Source organism: Salvelinus alpinus, chromosome 14, assembly GCF_045679555.1.
Source record: "Salvelinus alpinus chromosome 14, SLU_Salpinus.1, whole genome shotgun sequence".
In the NCBI taxonomy this organism is placed as follows: Eukaryota; Metazoa; Chordata; class Actinopteri; order Salmoniformes; family Salmonidae; genus Salvelinus; species Salvelinus alpinus.
This window is the reverse complement of record NC_092099.1, coordinates 54,340,284-54,358,900: the sequence shown is the minus strand read 5'-3', so window position 1 is coordinate 54,358,900 and position 18,617 is coordinate 54,340,284. Positions and strand designations below refer to the sequence as shown.

General features: G+C 42.1%; 2 protein-coding genes across 7 annotated transcripts in view; one reads left to right on the top strand and one right to left on the bottom strand.

The window, feature by feature from the left end:
• Nucleotides 1–14,354, bottom strand: part of sema5ba (sema domain, seven thrombospondin repeats (type 1 and type 1-like), transmembrane domain (TM) and short cytoplasmic domain, (semaphorin) 5Ba) — a 296,903-nt gene extending 282,549 nt beyond the window's left edge. For all 6 annotated transcript variants that reach the window (XM_071341852.1, XM_071341856.1, XM_071341857.1 and 3 more), the window contains exon 1: nt 14,208–14,354. The gene's annotated coding sequence lies outside the window, so the exon portion shown is untranslated. The remainder of the gene's footprint in view (nt 1–14,207) is intronic.
• Nucleotides 14,355–15,491: 1,137 nt separating this feature from the next.
• The window catches only part of LOC139539087 (protein disulfide-isomerase A5-like), a 67,027-nt gene continuing 63,901 nt past the window's right edge, over nt 15,492–18,617 (top strand). Inside the window, exon 1 of the mRNA XM_071341830.1 lies at nt 15,492–15,608. Coding sequence (XP_071197931.1) covers nt 15,543–15,608 — 66 coding nt within the window. The 5' untranslated portion in view covers nt 15,492–15,542. The remainder of the gene's footprint in view (nt 15,609–18,617) is intronic.

Genomic DNA, 18,617 nt, shown 5'->3' with positions numbered 1-18,617 from the left:
ACTTGTAGTGTATTTGAGGTTTAAAAAGGTATCTAAAGTTTGTAATTTCCATTTTCACATTTCAGATTTGTATCAACCCCTACAAATATTTCCTTTAATCATAATTCACATAATAATTCACATTTCCTGTTGCTGCAGGATCATTTTCCTGCTGTAATAAACTGGCTCAAATTAAGATCCTACATCTGTACATCCCCTCGCCATAGCCAGAGCACTGCTTGGTGTCTAGGTACACCGAGCCCTGATAAGAGACTCTGGGGTCTTACTGTAGGGGACATGAATAGAAACTCTTCAGCAAGCGTGGAGGATAACTTGGGTATTTTGGCATCAGACCAATGGATTCCTCTCAACTGCCAAACATAAGGTCATCAAGAGACAAGAGAATAATTCCCCTCAACGTCTGGCTGCTGAGTGTAGTTGGTTCGTCTGTATTAGGCCCAAATTCCACCCTATCCTCTTAATAGTGCATTCCTATGGCAGGGCCCTTAGGGCAGAACCATAACGAATATCCCATTTCACAGCAAGAGGGCTCACATGACCATGGACTCTGAAATGTGAAATACACTTCAGACAAGTGTGCGTAGGCTACGTGACCTCTATAGGTTATTGCACCCTTTTCCATTTCTATGACAATTCAATATCAGGGTCCACCAATTACTGTAGGGGTCCACAGATAGTGAGAAGAGATTGTGTCACACGTTAGCCAGAGACATAAAGGGAAAGTGAAGGATGTGGAGAAAAAAAGCTTAGTTGTTGACTTGAATGAAAGCAATTGCTTTGAAATTTGAAACAAAAAAGAGATGACAGAAGACATTAAATAAACATGTTGAAAGCTTTGACTAAAATGTGTTACAAGGTTTGTTTAAAAAACAAATTATTCCAAATTGAATGATTCATTCATTTTTCATGATGTACCTGGCAATTGCTTTCAACCCTCTACAAGGTCTTATTAGTCTACACAGCATAACGGAAACCTTTCAAGATGAGAACAGATTCATCAGGTCAGAAAAACGGCTTTTGATCATGGATGCCATGAAAATAACATACAAAATAACGTTTCTGTCGTCTCTCTGTGTTTCATACATTTCCTTCAATTCGTAAGAGGCTGAATCTATCTCACCAGAGAAAGAATCCAAGCGAACGAAACCCCGTCCCTCTGTCTCTGTATGTGTAGCCCATCTATGCTGTCAAAAAGAGTATGGCATTGTTGCCACCCATAGCATTGAATGCAAGGGAAGCCAGTGAGCATTTGGCCTCCCTTTATTATTATTATTTAAAATAATAATAGCCAATCAGCGTTGAGCTAAACTGAGTGAGCTCAGCTGTGAATGGTCACGCACCATAAAAAAGTGTCATGGAAAGCCAGTTTGGATTTGGCTTCAAACCAATCACATCACATTAGAAGCCAAATGTAATTGACCGAAAACTTGAATTATTGTAACTTGTTGTGTCGTTGTCCTTCGGTTACTAGCTAGCTAGCTAAAATCCACCCTTTCCTAAATTAACCATGGATGGAGATAATGATTTGGACTTGTGGTTTTACTTAAATCTTTGTATTGGCCAATGATTATTACGGCAATTCTGAGCCAACCATACATTCATACACTGTGCCCCTGGAGAGGATGGAAGTTCAACATGTAGCTAGATGTAGCTGGCTAATGTTAACTACTTGGCCTTCATTGCCCATGAAAGGAAGTTAGGCTAGCGAGTAAGCATTTTAGCCAGGTGGCCTAGGACAACAAAAACTAAAAGTGTGTACTGTATGACAGAGTCGTAGACCGTTCAGGCATGAACATGAAAGAGGAGGATGATATTGGCCTTTCTCTACAAGTAGGGTGAGTCAACATGTGTTTTCTGCTTGCATGCACACATACAGAAATCAGTAGCTTGGACAGCCACATCATACTGTATTTAGTTTACGCTGATCGGACTAAATTGTTTTTGGTATTTTTTAGTTGTCACTGTATTAGACTAAGCATACTGTAGGTGATTAGATGATGTTGAAATGTTGAAGTTGAAATGGTGCTGGAATAGTGGAGGCAGCGCCTGTTTTCTTTGCAACTAGAGGTAACTCTAAATCAATAGTTGTTTACTAGTCCGAAAATGTCAGGAACATTAACTTCCTTGACCATGCTGTAGGTTATGTAACTGTTTGTTACATGCAATATATTTTGTGGACTGCACCGGACAGATGTTGCTCTTTGGTTTTATGATGAAACAAAGGTGTGGTTGAATTTATTCTGCCACTGTGTCTTCTTATTGTCTCGGCCTTTAGGCCTATATATCACGGTGTCAAGGCATATGAACTAACAGGTTATAGAGCAAATAACGCAATTATCACAACACATAGGTTGTAATATGGCTTGTTTTCACTGGTTTGGCTTCCGCTGTGATTTTACCCACAAACCACTACTGCTTTGATTAACATGCACTTTAATTTAATATCGTTGCATTGATTAAAATGCTGTTGCATACACAAACCTTCAATTCGCCAGGGACATATTCCTAATAACAGATCTGCAAACTATCAAACAACTTGCCTGATGGCTCAAACTGAATTTCTCCACTGCTCTGTCTTCGCTACATACTTCAGTCTGAGACTGCCATCGTTGAAGTAATTTGTGGTGATGTCAAAATGAGGGGTCTTGTACAAAACAAAGTCATCAGCGATTGGATCATTTCTAACCAACCAGTGTATCAAAGCCAATGACGAATTTTCAAAACGCCGCTTTACCCACGTGTTCTTGCTCTGACCCAACTCATCGGTTTCTGGGACCAATCAGAACGGTTAGAATATTTTTGCATTCTATAAATCATTTGGGAGATACTCCAGACTCATTGCGGAGAAGAAAGTAACGTCCGTGAGCATGGCGTAGCGTTTGGCCGGAGCAAGGAGTTTGGGTAGCCAGGCAACCAAACAACCAATCTAACAAACAAACAGATGATCAATGCCACAAATGTATCCATCAAAAGCAAAGACACAAGGATGGGACCCAAACACAGCACCCCCTAGGGACCAGTTGTCCATCCATCCAAGTTTCACAACTGCCATAACTGTCAATCAACCCCAAGGTGGTACATTTATCCATGGTTTCAATGTCAAACTCTGATTCTGCATGCAGCTCAATCTGCCTGCAGCTCAAAGATGAATTTCACCTGGCCTTATGTAACGTTTCTAATCAACACCGAACTAGGTATGTGATTCTCCCATCACATATAGCTGAGCAATATCCTTAGGCCCACAGTGTGACTCTCAGCCACTTTTAAGACGCTCTATTTGAATGTGATGATGAGATACAGCGCTATGCACATGAGAACATAAAGACGGAAGAGGGAGGGAAGAACAGAAGATGCCGGAGGGAAGAGGATGGATGCTTAGGATGCCTGCCAAATGGCACCATAATCCCTACATAGTGCACTACTTTTGACAAGAGGCCATAGGGTTCCGGTCAAAAGTAGTGCACTATGTAGGGAATATGGTGCCATTTGGGACACGAACTTCTTACTGTTAATTATTTGATTGCGTAGAAGAGCTTCTGACCAGTGGAGAGGATGTTACTGGGCTAAATTAGCCATCACATGTCACTGGCTCTGGCTGCTCTATCAAGCCACACACAGACACACATACAGGCTGCTCTCTAGCTAGGCAACCATGAGGACTACATGACAGTCAGCACTAACACTAATGAGACTATTAAATGTCCCACTGGAAACAGCTAATCACAGACAGTTAATGGACAAATCAGTGATTAAGTGTGGAGTGGCTGTAGCTAACGGCTCTGTTCATAGACACGGGAAATAGTTTGGGGGTGGGAGTGCTGCGATTTGCTCGCACCAATGCTACAGACGTTTATCGATCTGCTAATACAGGACTAGTAAAGACCCAGTGGACTACTTTTGTAAAAAAAAAAAAAGTTTGAGTGTTTACCAGCATGAGTGTTTACCGGCAGCGATTACAGCCTCAAGTCTTTATGGGTATGACGCTAAAAGCTTGGCACACCTGTATTTGGGGAGTTCTCCCATTCTTCTCTGCAGATCCTCTCAAGCTCTGTCAGGTTGGACGGGGAGCGTCGCTGCTCAGCTATTTTCAGGTCTCCCCAGAGATGTTCGATCGGGTTCTGGCTGGGCCACTCAAGGACATTCAGAGACTTGTCCCAAAACCACTCCTGCGTTGTCTTGGCTGTGTAGGGTCGTTGTCCTGTTGGAAGGTGAACCTTCGCCCCAGTCGGAGGTCTTCTGGAGCAGGTTTTTATCAAGGATCTCTCTGTACTTTTCTCTGTTCATCTTTCCCTCAATCTTGACTAGTCTCCCAGTCCCTGCCACTGAAAAACATCCCGACAGCATGATGCTGCCACCACCATGCTTCACCGTAGGGATGGTGCCATGTTTCCTCCAGATGTAACGCTTGGCATTCAAGCCAACGATTTCAATCTTGGTTTCAACAAACCAGAGAATCTTGTTTCTCATGGTCTGAGAGTTCATTGGGTGCCTTTTGGCAAACTCCAAGCGGGCTGTCATTGTGCCTTTTACTGAGGAGTGGCTTTCGTTGGTGTCACGGATTTCCCTGGCACTGTTGCTCATTCCGTTCACCAGCTCCGGAGGCCTACTTCACCGGCCTTCTAGGCGTCACTGAACTGGATCATGACTGTCTTGTCTCATTACGCACACCTAGTTCCCATTCCACCTGATTAGTATGGGTATATATGTGCCCTCTGTTCCACATTGTCCTTGTTGATTATTGTTCCATGTCCGTTGGTCTTGTGAGTACCTGTGCTCTGTTGAATCGGCTTTCGTGTTACCGTGTTAGTGTGCACTTGTTATTACGGGTCTCGTCCCGTGTATTGTTATTACGGGTCTCGTCCCGTGTATTGTTATTACGGGTCTCGTCCCGTGTATTGTTATTACGGGTCTCGTCCCGTGTATTGTTATTACGGGTCTCGTCCCGTGTATTGTTATTACGGGTCTCGTCCCGTGTATTGTTATTACGGGTCTCGTCCTGTGCACTTGTTATTACGGGTCTCGTCCCGTGTATTGTTATTACGGGTCTCGTCCCGTGTATTGTTATTACGGGTCTCGTCCCGTGTATTGTTATTACGGGTCTCGTCCCATGTATTTATTAGAGGTTTAACCTCGCTCTTTGTTTGGGTTACAGCCCTGTGTTATATATATATACGTGTTTGTTTTGGACTTCGTCCTCGTCATGTTCATGACGTCCCCTATTTTGGGAAGAGAAATGTAAAAAACTATTTTCGTATTCCTACGCCTGTCTCCTATCATTATACAACGTGACAGTCGGACCACTCTACTGTAAAAGCCTGATTGTTCTTCTGGAAGGTTCTCCCATCTCCGCAGAGAAACTCTGGAGCTCTGTCAGAGTGACAATCAGGTTCTTGGTCACCTCCCTGACTAAGATCCTTCTTCCCCGATTGCTCAGTTTGGCCGGGCGGCCAGCTCTAGGAAGAGTCTTGGTCTAGGAAGAGTCTTGGTGTTTCCAAACTTCTTCCATTTAACAATGATGGAGTCCACTGTGTTCTTGGGGACTTTCAATGCTGCAGACATTTTTTGGTACCCTTCCCCCGATCAGTGCCTCAACACAATCCTGTCTCAGAGCTCTACGGACAATTCCTTCGACCTCATGACTTGGTTTTTGCTCTGACATGTAGCTGTGGGACCTTATAGACAGGTGTGTGTCTTTCCAAATCATGTCCAATCAATTGAATTTATCATAGGTGGACTCCAATCGAGTTCTATAAACATCTCAAGGATGATCCATGGAAACAGGATGCGCATGAGCTCAATTTCGAGTCTCATAGCAAAGGGTCAGCCTTATTCTTGTACTTATGTAAATAAGGTATTTCTGTTTTTTATTTGTAATAAATGTGCTAACATTTATAAAAACCTGTTTTCGCTCTGTCATTATGGGATATTGTGTGTAGATTGATTCATTTGATTATTTAATCAATTTTAGAATAAGGCTGTAACGTAAAAAAAATGCAGTGTATTTCTATGTGTGAACTGAAATGGTCTATTCATTCCTTTTAAATTTTAGTAGACATTCTTATCCAGAGCAACTTGCAGTAGACCCATGTGGGAATCGAACCCACAACCCTAGTGTTGTAAGCGCCATGCTCCTCCAACTGAGCCACATCATCACATCATGTCACAGTTGTCATAAGAACGGGACCAAGGCGCAGCGGAGGTTGAGTTCCACATATTTATTGCAAAGTGAAACTTAAAGCAAAAACAATAAATCAATAAACGAACAACGAAACGTGACTACGTGGTGCACAGGCACAAACGCAAAACAATATCCCACAAACACAGGTGGGAGAAATATCTACTTAAATATGATCCCCAATTAGAGACAACGATTACCAGCTGCCTCTAATTGGGAATCATACAAAACACCAACATAGAAAATATAAACTAGAACACAACATAGAAATGATAAACTAGAATACCCCCTAGTCACGCCCTGACCTACTACACCATAGAGAAACAAGGGCTCTCTATGTTCAGGGCGTGACACATCATCACAAACCCCTTGATGTCTCAATGTACTCAATTACTGTATTGGTCATTGTTTTTCTTCATGGTGATGAAAGTCTACAGGTACAAACCTAGATTACCAGCCTATGTACAATATGTACAATAAGTGGTTTGCAAGGATGGTAATTTAATACTGCACAAAAAGTGGTTGTTTTCCATGTTATTTGATCAAGAAAAATATTGAATTTGATGTGGATGTTTTGGGTCTTGGCACCTTTTGATGTAAATGTTTGATGACAGGGTTTTGTTCTTTCTGGATTCCATTAGAATTACAATCACAGAGCAAGAGCAATGGAACTCTTAAATTCCAACTATTCAATCCTGCAAAACACTTCTCTTAATTATACAACTAACTTTTTTGCCAAAGCTAAGTTGCTAAAAAAAAAATGTGCCCACGCTACAGACCTCTATACCAGTCCACTAATAAAGGACTAGTAAAGGACTAGTAAAGGACTAGTAAAGGCCGAATGCACTACTTTTGTGAGAAAAAAATGTATGTATTTTTTTTTTGATACTTTTTTTAGTGGGTGCTGCAGCACCCTCAGCACCCCTACTTCCCGCGGCTATGGCTCTGTTTTGTACACATTACAAACCCTGTGAGATTGGACTGAGAAAAGGAAGAGGGCAAAACAGCTTCTTCTTACCAGCGACGGTAAATGAAAATCAGATAAGGATAGTATATGCTCCTCCTTCCACAAAATATAAAAGCTGAGAACCCAGATCCTACAACTAGGGTTGCAAAGCTACCGGTAATTTACCAAAGTTACCGGAATCTAAGGTCCTTTTTGTAAGTAACAGAAAATCGGGCCACTAGATGTCTTGTGATAGATTACATAAAATCCTTGAAAGACACAAATTCTGGTAGTTTACTTCTCAAGTCTCCAGTAATATACCTTCCCAACCAAACCGACAGCTATTCACTGTTGGAGCAAAGCCTTAGGCAAAGATAGAGGCTTCTTTACCTATGGCAAGTCTAAAAGGAAAGGAATAGGTCTTGTATTGAGTGAGAGTACATTTCCACTTTCACAAAGGACCTGTTCCTACGAGACATTGACCCTGGGCTAAAGGCCTCAAGACTGAAACCTCAAAGGGGCTATGGAGAGAAGAGAGACAGCCTCAGAGGCCTACACGCACACACAGCCCATCACACACAGGGACAGTCAGAAAGAGCTCCTTCTTGAATACAGGGGTATTAAATCACTGGAGCAGGGACAATGTTTCCACCATCACCACAAAGCCTCTAACACCCATCTCCTACCACAGTCCTCTGGGTCGCCTGTTGCTCTCAAAGAGCCCCTTCCTAAAGCTTTGGGGGGGGGTTCACCATTTCAATATGTATCCACGGCATCAATGGGAAAAGTGTTCCTCCCCCACAATGGCCAAATCAACTATGGGAGTGTTTCCTGCCTCACCCCTCTTTCTTTCTGCTCCTCATTGAGGCCTTGTTGGGCTGGACAGAGCTGTGAGCGATGGGACAGAAAAGCCTTCACGTCCGCTTCACATACAACTACAGCTGGCCCTCCTTTAACAGCGGATGGGGGGGGGGGGGGGTGAGAAATGTAATAACAAAAGCTGAGAGAATTCATAGAGAGCAAAAGCATATCATCAATACATAATACATATGGTCAGTTGATGTCTGGATGGCATACATACACTATAGTGTACCTTCAAGACTATAAACAAACCTACACAAACCTAAACAAACAGGTGTGTGTGTGTGTGTGTGTGTGTGTGTGTGTGTGTGTGTGTGTGTGTGTGTGTGTGTGTGTGTGTGTGTGTGTGTGTGTGTGTGTGTGTGTGTGTGTGTGTGTGTGTGTGTGTGTGTGTGTGTGTGTGTGTGTGTGTGTGTGTGTGTGTGTGTGTGTGTGTGTGTGTGTGTGTGTGTGTGTGTGTGTGTGTGTGTGTGTGTGTGTGTGTGTGTGTTTGTGCAAGCAACAATAATTATAACAGTGTAATTTTAGGTCAGCAAAAATCACTTTATAAATTGTTGACCAGACTGTCATTCAACTGAATTTCAGCACTTAAAAATATAAATGTTTTACTTCCAGACTTTAAGTAGCCATTTTCTTCTCTTCCTTCTCCAAGAACAACAACAATAAGGATGGGAGGAGGAGGAAAATAACAACAAGAACAACAACAATAAGACAAAGTGAGCCTGTTCACTCGCATCAAGCATTAATTAGCGGTTGCAGATAGTAGCGGCCATATCGGATTTCACAGGCTGGTGGTGCTGGCTGGTGCAGCGAACCACAGAGACCAGGTTACACACAGAGGATGTGTCTCAAATGGAACCCTATTCCCTATATAGTGCACTATATTTGCCCTGGTTAAAATGACTGCACTGTATAGGGAATAGGGTGACATTTGGGACACACACAGAGACAAACACTCTGAAGGCCACGCCAAGCACACAGTATTTAAACACAATGACCACCATAGGTCCTGAGAGATTGAATGGGTCCAGTCAGAGTCCAGACAGATTGCATAGAATAATTCATTCACATCCATTCACTCTGTGTGCGAGCAACCTCCCCACCCAGAGAGAAACGCCATGCAGGCTATTCCTTTCCTCTCTAGTATAGATTGTCTTGTGTTAACAATAATTTTTCATCCACTCAACACTCTACACTCACTTCCTTATTCCCATGAAACCTAAGAAAAGTAATTGACTGAAATGTACCCTGTATTTTGCTGGCAACATGACAAAAACACAATAGTCTGAGCTATCCTAGAACAGGAGCCCAGGAGCCTTTATTTTTACCTCCTTAATGGCAAGTGAAATAATTAATCAAACAGGCAACAGGTTCCAGCTATCACTCTGCTAAATAGGACCTTTCCATTATGTTTGCTTTCCCCATCACATGAAAGATCTAGGGCTCTGCTCGGCTGTCCACAACGGCACCAGTATTATTCCTGTCAACTGGCAGCAGGGGAAATAGATGGTGTTTTCAGACAGAGAGGCAGAGAGAGGCAGAGAGAGAGAGAGAGAGAGAGAGAGAGAGAGAGAGAGAGAGAGAGAGAGAGAGAGAGAGAGAGAGAGAGAGAGAGAGAGAGAGAGAGAGAGAGAGAGAGAGAGAGAGAGAGAGAGAGAGAGAGAGAGAGAGAGAGAGAGAGAGAGAGAGAGAGAGATGGCTTTGAGGCAGAGAGAGGTGAGAGCACAAGGAGTCGGGGACACTAACCTGTCCTTCTCACTCGACACTAGCCCCATGACAATGGCCATCAGGGAGGGAACCTATCATCAACACCAGGTGACAAACAAACAGCTATCTCCAGATAGATAGCAAGGTGAAGGAGGGGACTTCACAAGTCAATGTGCCTCCAGCTATTATTCCAATGTATTTACTTGACTGTTTGCCATTTGTGTTCATGCACGCTCACACACACACACACACACACACACACACACACACACACACACACACACACACACACACACACACACACACACACGCTAGTACACACACACACGCACGCACACGCTCATACACACACACACGCATGCACACACACACTTTTGGATCCAACACTAATACCACCAAACACACCAGAGAGATGTTATCTCTGAAAAGGCATGTGGGGAGCTACATAGTGTGGGTTTTCTGGTGAGCACCAACCCAGTTACAACATGAACTGAGTCCAACTTTTAAAGGATAGATCACTGTCTTTTCCCTTTGCCTCCAACGGTCCACAGCCCTGAACAAAGATCAACATGCAAAACCAAACTCCACAGACTGGAAAGGGAAGGAGCTACGCCACATCCAGACAGCCTTACAGCAGTTCTGAGGGCATCTTTAAGTCAAAGCATGGCATTGGCAGGTTGCTTTGAAAGCAGTGGTGTCCTTCACTCAGAATTCCACCAATGTAAAAGCGTGGAATATGTAAACAACTTCTCTATCTTTTGCCAAGTGATAGGTCAATAGTTGAGGTGTTATCTAGCTCTGCTTATTATTGTCAAGTTTCATTGCTGACAGAACAACTCAGGTACAATCTTATTATGAGTCTGTCTGTATTGCGGCAGGAGGCCTCTGGAATGCCAATGCTTGGCTATTCAGTAATGATTTGAGAAAAATAACACTGGCATAACAATATTATGTAGAGACCCTATGAAAGTAGTTCAATCAATGTAATTGATGTGTGGGCACAACATTTTTTTTTGTATCACATTCTCACATCAACATTAGCTGGCAGCTGTAGATAAAGTGGTTGCATGCATATGAAATGGTGCTAAAGGTGATCGGAGTAACAGAGGAAGTCTCTGAACGCTTTTAAAGCACCCCTGCGTGCACCTTATCTCTCTTCAAGTACAGAACACCAGACCAGAAACTGCACTGTATAGTCTCTGTTATCTCCTCTGGCTCCCCACCATCCAGAGGTCAGGATTATATTGAGCATGGGCTGTGTCTGATATAGGGCTCTGGTCAAAAGTAGCGCACTATATAGGGAATAGGGTGCCATTTGGGACGCATCCACGGTCTCCTTTTCTCCTATCCTGGTAGGCCTAATACCTACAGACAGCCGGTTGGTCAGATCAAGTTCCTCGATCTGTCTGCAGTAAACTTTTATCACAGTTGTTCCCTCTCAATTGATGCGCTGACCACCGACGTTAGAAATAATCCATACAGCAAGGCCTTAATAAATATGCACTATTAAAACTTTGATCAGGGCCATCGACTCATTATTCCACCCATCAGACTTATTAATGAACAGAAATAACTGTTTTGACTTCGCCCCCTTCCCCCCTATATAATGATAGATATCTGGACGCCATGGTTACACAGACCACCACTATAGTCATCTGTCCACAAGGCTTTGGTGTGTATTACTCTCAAAGACAATCTTTGTTCAGTATCCCCACCAACCAAGAACTGTCAAGGGCACTCATAAGTTCATCAAAGATGAAAACCTTTTTTATATTTGAACGGACGGACTCAGGAACCTAAGACAGCACTTGAATTAATGTCCGTCCGTGTAGGGGTTTGTATGAATATTAATAGAGTAGGCAGCACATTTGTTCAGTGCATGGTGTCGTAAATACGCTGAACAACTTTCCATCCCAAATGGCAACCTATTCCCTTCATAGTGCACTACTTTTGACCAGATTTGGTCAAATATAGCGCAATATAAGTGCAACAGCGTGCCATTTGGTGTGCGCATCAAATTAGAATATTTGTTTTCTCAGGGCCAACTGGAGACTGGAAACATCACCCTGGTCTCATTACAGGAGTGTCAGGTGGAAGACACAGTGAACATCTCCAGGTTTGGATAACAAGGATTAGGTAGAATCATATCAGAAAAGAAGCAGTGTGAGCAATCTTAGAGTAGGCAGTGTTATGTCACGTGCAACACTGTGGGACTGACAAAGAAGCTGTCAGCAGAGCAGTATGCTTCCCATTAGTTCCCTGATGCAGGGATTGTTTCCCAATGCTATTGTGAATGGCTGGAAAATCCCTTTGTATTGTTACTGACACACGGTCTATACAAAAGTTGACGAGAGGACTGTGTAAGATAGAAACAAATTCTCAACATTCATGTGCTTGAGGTAGACTATAACGAAAAAAATGACAGGGAAAGTGAGTATCCAAGGGTATAATATAAACACGAAAGTAATACGTCAAAAATAATACCGTAATAATAAAAGCGATACAACCAAGCGCATTCCAAGTCCGATACCATTGGACTACAGACACGGATGTGCGTAAACACCATGCTTAAATTGTGGAAAAACAAACCCAATTTAAACAGTCATCATGAGCTTGGAGGCATATAGCAACTAATTGGTTGCTATGGGCCTACTGAACATGTATATCTAATTACAATCAATGTATTTTTATGTCAGACTTCTGAGTACCGACTGACTACTGATAAACTAACTGCTCACGGGCTGAAATATATTTGACATGCAGATATCTTGAACAACATTCAACAGTGCAGCTGCAATTCATTTAGAGAAACAGATGTGTTGGCAGAGGTTGCATAGACAAACCGGCGGGGAGTAAACGATAAACCTCGGATTTCGGTGCTGTCCAGATAGCCTCTCATTGTTCTCACTCTATAGCCCAACAAAACAACTTTTTTCCGACAGTATTTCAGGCCCAAGGAATAAGTGAATATTTTATCTTTAGAAACATTTTTCGAAATAAAATAGTATAAGAAAATACGACAGGCTAATGCATTTGGTAAACATTCTAAATGTCGTCTATTCTTTCTCCTCCGCCTTTCTCTCTTTCTCTCACCTGCCTGCAGGTTCTACAGCTGTACAGCGTCGCTGAACACTGCCCTCTATCGCTCTCTAAAAATGTACAATTCTAAACGGCATTTAATACCAATTTTGAAATGAGCCTTGAACTTGAGAAAGGAATCTGTTGGTGTTTCAGCTTAGTCTTGATTATTTACCGTTTCTCTGTTGAGTTGTGTTGTAATAATGGAAGTAATTCTATGTTATTCTACGCAATGTGGCCGCAGGGTGAACATGGCTTACAGAATAGAAGTGTCTGAGATGCGTAAAGGGGGAGAGAGACTTCACCTACCACCAGAATCAATGCTATTCATAACTCAGCCTTTGATTGTATTCGTTTATTGTTCTTCATTTCGACATCCTAATAATGAATCCACTTCACATCATGTAGCAATAAGGGAATAAGGGAATGCTATTCGCGGTCGCTTTTGATTGAATGTTCTCTATGAGAAAACGACTACTATTATCTCAGCTTTATAGCAATATCTGTAAACTGTAAAACTGATATTCAACCTGGTGTCAGCGGGATGACAGTATAAATACTGACTATTATCATCCACATTCAACCTGGCACCTACAATAACCGCTGCGCAAGACTAAAGAAAATGGGACAACCAGTGCAAGGTCTATTCTCCAAGCGGCATGAGTCATTTCAATGTTATTTTATGACACCACTATTCTCATTTCTTTAAGAAACAGACATGTCTAATCATAGGACAAAAGAGAATATAAAGAAAATTACATTTAAAAGGCTGATCTGGATAGTAGCCTACTATGTGGGAACTACATCTGTCTAACTAATCTCACCCCACGGGTCCTGATTACGGACAGCACAACACAAGTAAGTTTGTAACAGTGGAAATGTGGCGGTAGGTTCCTGCAGCCCCTGAGAAATGCCTCTGATCCTCGGCTGGAACGTGATTAGAAAGTAAAGCTGAAACGGTATAAAAGAACCGCTAACTGCTCTGAATAAATATGCGATATTATGGAACAAACTACGACGCCAACACAGCCCTCTATTCAAGGTATGGTAAAATGGACAAAATAAGAGGCACCCAGAAATACTGATATATCTAAGTAAAAACATTTGTGAACTGAAACTTCAAATTCATCTCATGATAAATGGTTTAGATGTACAATGGGAAAACGGTGCTCAATATAGGCTATTCTATCCCTTATTAATAGACCTAATGTGTGTTTTATGCCTTATCTATAACTATTTAAAAAATTTGGACAGGATACTCACTCCAAAATAAAAGGCTAAAGATTAGAAAGTGATTTATTTATTTCCTTTTAAAAGTTAAATGTAAATATAATTACTATTGTAAATTGTAGTAGGTTCAGTAGAGCCATCTCAAATATTTAAATACAACCAAGGGATGCAATTGAACCGTCCAATAGATCAATTAAATTGTATTCTTACCGTTGATGTTTTTTCCAACTTGTTCGAAATGTCACGCAAAACTCGAGGGCTCTACTTGATTCGTCAGGCTAGCTCATTGGAAGTGTATCTCCTCTCTTCGATGTGTCTCGCTCACAGAACGACCTGCGCTGGTTACTGCGTTCTCTCTGTGAGTTGGACGCTAGTACAAGGACCATCGCAACTGAGAGGGGTGTACAAGAGAGAATTTGCATTTTAAAAAAACAAGCGCGTATAGTACTTGGAGTATTGAGTAAGGGCTTGTGAGGTATTGCCCCACTGTTCTATAGCCTTATAATAAACTTCATTGACATTACTTATTTCATTATTATCTGGTGATGTGATGTAGAAGTTAATTTCAGATTTGAAGTTTGAATAGTTTAGAGTGGTGTGACTGGCCATTCCCGCCACTGGCACAGGTTGAGAGCAGTTCATGACACCTCCTCATCAAACTGTCTTTCCAGATGTGGATCTTTGGTTGGGTGATGTTCCCATGTATTTGCAAATAAATAACATAGGCCCTAGCAACATTGCATTTAAATAGACACTGTACTACAATGTGACGAGAGGTGCATGCTGCAACCAGCTCTCACAGTCTCACGTCAGAATTAGAAGTTCATCCATGTTTCTCAAAAGTCTAATTCTTAAGTGTCTATGGTTAAGTTTTGTTTTCATTTCACCTTTATTTAGCCAGGTAGGCTAGTTGAGAACAAGTTCTCATTTGCAACTGCGACCTGGCCAAGATAAAGCAAAGCAGTTCGACACATACAACAACACAGAGTTACACATGGAATAAACAAACATACAATCAATAATAAAGTAGAAAACTCTATATACAGCATGTGCAAATGAGGTAGGATAAGAGAGGTAAGGCAATAAATAGGCTATGGTGGCAAATTAATTACAATATAGCAATTAAACACTGGAATGGTAGGATGTGCAGAAGATGAATGTGCAAGTTTAGATACTCGGGTGCAAAGGAGCAAGATAAATAAATAAATACAGTATGGGGATGAGGTAGATTGGGTGGGCTATTTACAGATGAGCTATGTACAGGTGCAGTGATATGTGAGCTGCTCTGACAGCTGGTGCTTAATTTAGTTTAGGCATTAACTCAGAATATTTAAGGTTAAAGTTACGTTTAGGCATTAACTTAGACATCTAAAGGTTAGGCATTAACTCCAGATTAAGGTAAGGGTTAACGTCAACCTGCCTACAATCAATGCCTGCAATGCCAACTATATCCTCCAAAACTACATTTCCTAAGCAGCATTGCGGCTGCTCAAGAATCCGTGGAAAACCGATTGCGCGTGCGTATCCAGACGTGGCAACGGCATCATGGCTTCTTGGAACCGCTACCGGAGTCGGATGAGAGAGCTGAAAATGTACACATTCGTCTTCTTGGTAAGTTGTTTGTGAAATATATACAGAGACACCGATAAGCCTAATGTTTTAATTACATGTATTTTTTAAATGTTTTTAATTAAACCTGCAAACGCCTGCGTGTCTTTTCCGCGTCTTCGTGAAGGCAGCCAAAGTTGACAGCACGGCCTTAGCAATTTTAAATCAGAGGCTGAACTTGAGCCTCAAAAATAGCCTAAGCCTAAAAAACAAGTGAATATAGTATATCTTGCATCTTGCTGTAGTTACATACCGGCATTCGCCAACATTTCATATTATTTAATCAAAACGTCCTCGTGAATAGACTACCAGCACAAGGCATCTAGTGTCCCTCCCGAGAATGTATATTGAAATCCTTTGAGAACGCAAAATGAACCTGGTTGGACAGAGACTTGAAAATAATGAACGGATTATTCCGCATAATCTAAAATATTAGACAATCAATCTGTTACATTGCTGAAGATTTCTATTCATCTGCATGCCTAGCTCAGTGCTATCCGGATTTCTCGGGACATTATATACCCTAATCATAACCCATACCTAACCATTAGAAATGTCAACTTCAATGAGGGGTAGGGACGTCCCAAGGATCCCGGATAGCACTGACCGTTGCTTTACTTGTTAATCACCACCAAGTGGCTACTTTTTTCTATGGTTGACGTGGTTTACATTTATGATCAAAATGTCCTTTTAGATTCACTTCCAGCTAGCTAGATTCAACACAGTTTGGTTTATTATGACTCTCATGGGTATGTTGGTCAGTCATTTAAAAATATTTTATGATGATATATTGTTATACTTTACTTTCATTGAGTGATTGATACATTCATTGCTTATTGAATGTAAAGTTTGCTACAAATGTAACTTAGTTGGTTGCTACAAAAATGTTACATTGCATTAGCCTACATTTGAACCAACTCCTCGCTCAGTCCTTGATAGACTGGCCACATAATGACTGGATTTCCACTTCATTCCAATCTCGAGCCTTGTGTCCTGGAACCTTTCCTGTTCAGCATCCTGTTGTATGGTTTAGTGGCTACCATGTCAAACAAAGGTGGGTGCTACTAGCCTACTGTTGTGCGATTGCAGGCAGGGGCAATGACATCACAGTGGGTGTGTGTGGAGATTAAGGGAGACTGACTGCTCTGTCTCTGTGTGTGCTGAAGGCTGTCCCGCTGTACTTGCCTAGCTGCGTGTCAAAGCAATGTTTTAAACCTCTTTAATGTGGGTTGAGGTTCCTCTTCACCTCCCCATCATGGTGGGTTGGTCGGTTGCCTTAGTGCGGTGAGCCGCCACAACTAACACTAACCACCCTAGAGTTATTCATACATCAATGGTTCCATCTCTATCAATTAAAGAGGACGGAACTCATTGACTACATCCCAAATTGCACCCTATTTCCTATATAGTGCACTATTTTTGACCAGGACCCATAGGGAATAGGGTGCCATTTGGTATATCGGTCATTTGAGAGAGGTGTTCATAATCCATCTCCTGAGCTCAGTGGTTGATAATTGAAAAGGGCTGCCACACACGTTGATCTCCATTACTGTTGTTCGTCTCATTAATCAAGAGCAAAATGAAGGAGAGAGTTTGACAAACAGAACAGCGGTCTGATATGCGCTGATTCAGTACGGCCCCTAAAACCTAAAATGGGACGACTTTTATTAAGCAGATTTGTCACCCCAGATGGAGGGTAAGCGAGCTCTGGGAGAGTGAGCCGCCAGCCTGGGTTTCTCTCTGCTGGCACCTTAGTAAGTGTGGCATTTTTTACACTGATGTAACGTGACACTTTTTGGGCGATGAAGGTTGGTGCAAAGTGTGATAATAGACTTTCTTAATATATTCAAATGCTCGGGCTCTGTCCCAAATTTTATTTTATTTATTTTATATCAACTTTATTTAACCAGGTAGGCCAGTTGAGAACAAGTTCTCATTTACAACTGTGACCTGGCCAAGATAAAGCAAATCAGTGCGAGAAAAACAAGAGTTACACATGGGATAAACAATCGTACAGTCAATAACACTATCTGTGTACAGTGTGTGCAAATGAAGTAAGGAGGTAAGGCAATAAATAGGCCAATAGTGGCGAAGTAATTACAATTTAGCAATTAAACACTGGAGTGATATATGTGCAGATGAGGATGTGCTGGTAGAAATACTGGTGTGCAAAAGAGCAGAAAAACAAATATTGGGATGAGGTAGATTGGGTGGGCTAATTACAGATGGGCTGTGTACAGCTGCAGCGATCAGTAAGCTGCTCTGACACCTGACGCTTGAAGTTAGTGAGGGAGATAGAAGTCTCCAACTTCAGTGATTTTTGCAATTCGTTCCAGTCATTGGCAGCAGAGAACTGGAAGGAAGGCAGCCAAAGGTGGAGTTGGCTTTGGGGATGACCAGTGAAATATACCTGCTGGAGCGTGTACTACGAGTTGGTGTTGCTATGGTGACCAATGTGAGCTGAGATAAGGCGGAGCTTTACCTAGCAAAGACTTATAGATGACCTGGAGCCAGTGGGTTTGGCGACAAATATGAAGCAAGGGCCAGCCAACGAGAGCATACAGGTCGCAGTGGTAGGTAGTATATGGGGCTTTGGTGACGAAACGGATGGAACTGTGATAGACTGCATCCAATTTGCTGAGTAGAGTGTTGGAGGCTATTTTGTAAATGACATCGCCGAAGTCAAGGATCGGTAGGATAGTCAGTTTTACGAGGGTATGTTTGGCTACATGAGTGAAGGAGGCTTTGTTGCGAAATAGGAAGCCAATTCTAGATTTAACTTTGGATTGGAGATGCTTAATGTGAGTCTGGAAGGAGAGTTTACTGTCTAGCCAGACACCTAGGTATTTGTAGTTGTCAACATATTCTAAGTCAGAACCGTCCAGAGTAGTGATGCTAGTCGGGCGGGCAGGTGCTGGCAGCGATCGGTTGAAGAGCATGCATTTAGTTTTACTAGCATTTAAGAGCAGTTGGAAGCCACGGAAGGAGTGTTGCATGGCTTTGAAGCTCGTC